The 3,990-nt window shown below is 49.6% G+C and overlaps 1 protein-coding gene across 1 annotated transcript; it reads right to left on the reverse strand.

Annotated features, from left to right (window-relative positions):
• Window positions 1-1,932: 1,932 nt before the first annotated feature.
• LOC123116641 (PTI1-like tyrosine-protein kinase At3g15890) lies at window positions 1,933-3,327 on the reverse strand. The gene is made up of 3 exons (XM_044537577.1): window positions 3,251-3,327; window positions 2,961-3,135; window positions 1,933-2,844 (listed from the first exon to the last, which is right to left on the reverse strand). Exons 1-3 carry the CDS (start codon window positions 3,325-3,327, stop codon window positions 1,933-1,935), a joined length of 1,164 nt encoding a protein of 387 aa, XP_044393512.1.
• Window positions 3,328-3,990: the final 663 nt, after the last annotated feature.

Genomic DNA, 3,990 nt, shown 5'->3' on the forward strand with positions numbered 1-3,990 from the left:
AACTGACTCGCCGTTCTGAAAGGGACTTATGAGAATGAAGGACATGTTCTTTCGTAGGGTCAAATTCTTGGTAGGCAATGGTATGTCAACAAGATTTTAGGAGGATACATGGTTAGGAGAGACGCCTCTGGCCATACAATATCCAATCCTATATAATATTGTGCAACGTAAGGAGGATTACGTAGGCATCGTCCTTCTAACTATTCCCTTGAACATCCAGTTCAGACGTGCGTTAGTAGGTGAGAGATGGACAGCCTAGATGTACCTAGTTTGGAGATTGATAGATGTTCAACTCTCCGACCTACCGGACTCAACACAATGGAAGTTAACTAAGAATGGTATGTTTACGGTGAAATCTTTTTATACGGATTTGATTAATTCTGGCCCCCTGTCAAGGTCACTACACATATGGAAGGTTAAGGTTCCTTTGCGTATTAAAATTTTCATGTGATTTGTCCACAAGCAAGTGATACTCACAAATGACAACTTAATTAATAGACGATGGGTAGGCAATTCACAGTGTTGTTTCTGTGCGCATGATGAAACAATACAACATTTATTTCTTGAATGTCCACTTGCCAAGTTACTTTGGAGAATGATTCATATAGCTTTCAATATCAACCCTCCAGTAGATATTGCGTCTTTGTTTGGGACGTGGTTAGCTGGGGTTGAACAGACTACTGCAGCTCGTATTCGGATTGGAATATGTGCGCTATTATGGGCTATATGGAACTGCAGGAATGATATAATTTTTAACAGACAGCACAACTTAACTTTTTTGCAGGTTATTTTCAGAGCTACAGCTTGGATCCGTAAGTGGTCCTTACTCACTCCTATGGACTCCAGGGAGCCTTTGGTTACTGGATGCAACCAATGGGAGATGGTAGCTCGGTTATCTTCAACCGGTTCGGATGGCGCTCGCATAACAGGATAGGAGTCTAGGAAGCTTATCCATCTTATTACCGTATCGGTGTTATTGTCCGCCTGTACTTTTTGTCGTTTCCTTACTTTGTTTCGCTCCGTTTGCGAGCTGTAAGACCTTTTTGATGTTATCTTTCTGGATTATTAATAAGAGGGCCACATGCATCATCAAGATGCAGAGGCAGGGGCACGCCTCCATTTCTAGAAAAAATTTGACTACCTCTATTAATTAGTTGACAATCTTCCTTAACGCCTAAGCAAAAACTGTTTTTCCTCTATTGAATTAAATGTCATCTGTTCGTCAAATGTTTCTTATTTAATTATTTATCACATACTTTTAGAGATCGGCAACCATGGATTCACGTTAATACCACCATAACCTACTGTAAAATCATGCTCCCTCCATTTTTCTGAAGTCAAACCAGCCAAATGTATATGCCCTGAGATAATAAGCTCCATACTTTTTGACATTATCACATCGAAATGGAAGCTTTCATCGACTCTGATGATGACTACTCGAATATGGAACCAACGTATAAAATTAAACTCACAAAGTTATAATATCATGCAATTCTCTTTGTTCTTGCTGTTTAAGTATCCAGCAAGAGAATGGAAACCAAGTTTGACTGGATGCATAGAACTAACATCTTTATTTATAATCGCAAGTACACAACCAATGTATACCTTTCAAGCTACGTAGGTCCGGCCGGCAAATAAATAAATAAATAAAAACATCACATATGATCGAACAAGAAAATATATTGTGGAAACAAACAAAACTTTTTGCAGGCCAATACGAGGATTAACAACTCTTGGTACGATCCCCATCCATCACCAAACACCACCACCAATTTCATACGCTATGCAATTGAATTGGTTGACATTAATCAACAAAATGCAATGTAAGAACAACTAATCATGAATTTGCGTCTTAATCCCATTGGATCGTAAGGCAGTGCAATGTTGTGATGCAAGCATGGATCGAAATGGTGGGAGATGGTAATCATCGTATCACCTCAGCGTCGTCAGCTTCCAGCTGCGGCCCCTGTCCAGCGGCTCGCTGCTGCCGGTAACGTCGTCCTCACGGTCCATGGTCACGGTGGTGTCCTGGCTGGCGGCGTCCGCCACCGGCACGATCTCCCTGTTCCGCCGCTCGCCGCTGAACCTGAGCATCTCGACGACCTCGGCCATGGTCGGCCTGCCCTCTGCGTTGCTCTGCGAGCACAGCATGGCCGTCTCGACCACTGCCCGGAGCTGCAAGGCGTCGAACCGCCCGGTGAGCCTGGGGTCGGCGAGGCGGTCCCACTTGCGGCGCTCCACGAGCGGCCCCGCCCACTGCACGATCTCTCGCTTGACGCCGCCCGGCAGCTTCTCCAGCGGGCGGCGCGCGCTGACAAGCTCCAGCAACAGCACGCCGAAGCTGTACACGTCGCAGCTCTCGGAGACTTTCCCCCACATGGCGTACTCCGGCGCCAGGTACCCGAGCGTGCCCTTGACCCGCGTGGTGAGATGGGAGACGCCCTCCGGGATGAGCTTGGCGAAGCCGAAGTCGGCCACCTTGGGCACGAGGTCCGCGTCCAGCAGCACGTTGCTGGCCTTGATGTCGCGGTGGATGATGTGCGGGCTGGCCTCGTGGTGCAGGTACGCGAGGCCCTGGGCGGCGCCGAGGGCGATGGCGAGGCGGCGGGGCCAGTCGAGCGGCGGGTGCTGCTGGGAGGCCGGGGTGCCGCGGTGCGGATGGAGGTGGGTGAGCAGGCTGTGGTTGGGCATGTAGTCGTACACGATGAGCCGCTCGTCGCCGCCGGCGTAGAAGCCGCGGAGGCTGAGCAGGTTCTTGTGCCGAACACGGCCCAGGATCTCCACCTCGATGGCGAACTCCATCTCCGCCTTGGCCGTCATCGCCTTCAGCCGCTTCACCGCAATCTGAATGAACCAGCGATGTCGATCCATGAGGCCTGTAGGTTCACCGCGCCCGCCGGTCGATCGCCGGCCGGCGGCGGCAACGAAGAACGGATCACATAATTGATTTACCGGCGTACCTCGACGCCCTTGGAGGTGCGGCCCCAGTAGACGGTGCCGAAGCCGCCCTCGCCGAGCTTGTTGCTCTCGTTGAAGTTGTTGGTGGCCTGGAGGAGCTCCTTGAGGGTGTACATCTCCCAGGGGAACTCCACGCTCCTGTTCTTGTTCTTGGACCCCCTCCTCGACGGATCCCTGCTCCCAGACATGGACACCGCACACCAAAACGCATGCAACTGAGCCAAATCCATCTCACGAAATGAATCAAGACCTAAACAACCGTACGCGCGTGCATCGGTGTGTGTATATGTACCTCCGGCGGCGGCTGGGGGCAGCCTCCGGCTCGGAGTCGCCGCCGGGGGCCACGCAGCAGAGGCACCGGTTGATCATTTCCTCAGACGATGGACGACGTGTGGAATAACCGCGCGTCGATCGAAGAGCTAGCGCTGAATCCCTGCAAGATGGAGGCGAGCTGGGGGGTGGATGCAGTGGTGAGAAACCAAGGCCGGAGATAGGGATGTTCCAAGGGCAGCAGCTTTGCTTCTTGTTTGTTTCTCCGGGTACAAGACTGTCCTCCTCGTGTTTGCCTATCTCCTTGGAGACTTCACTCTCGTCTGTTGTGGATCACTCCCCGCTTGCCAGCTGCCTGCTGTACATCTGCCTCTAGAAGGGCCTTTTGTAAGCGCCAAAATTTCAAATTCTCAGTGTGAAGCAAATGTGTAGCTTCAAGATGGTCAGCGGAAGAAAGTCATGATAGTAGTTGCTAAATATAACTAAAATAAGTTCCAAGTTTTGTATGGAAAATACCGAAAGATATTTCTTACATTTGCGAAAAAATTAGAGAAAGAATGACAAGCCTCCCGGTCTCCACGCCCTTGAATGCATACCACCATAACTATAATGTACGGTCTCAATGTCGTATGTATGATCGTCTGCCTTGTTAAAAAAAACTATATTACACGGTACCAAAATAAAAGAACTTACAAAGGTGACATGAAAATGATAAACACAGAGTCATCGCAAGTTCATCAGCAAAACGACCCGATAGACTCG

Source organism: Triticum aestivum, chromosome 5B, assembly GCF_018294505.1.
Source record: "Triticum aestivum cultivar Chinese Spring chromosome 5B, IWGSC CS RefSeq v2.1, whole genome shotgun sequence".
Taxonomy (NCBI): domain Eukaryota; kingdom Viridiplantae; phylum Streptophyta; class Magnoliopsida; order Poales; family Poaceae; genus Triticum; species Triticum aestivum.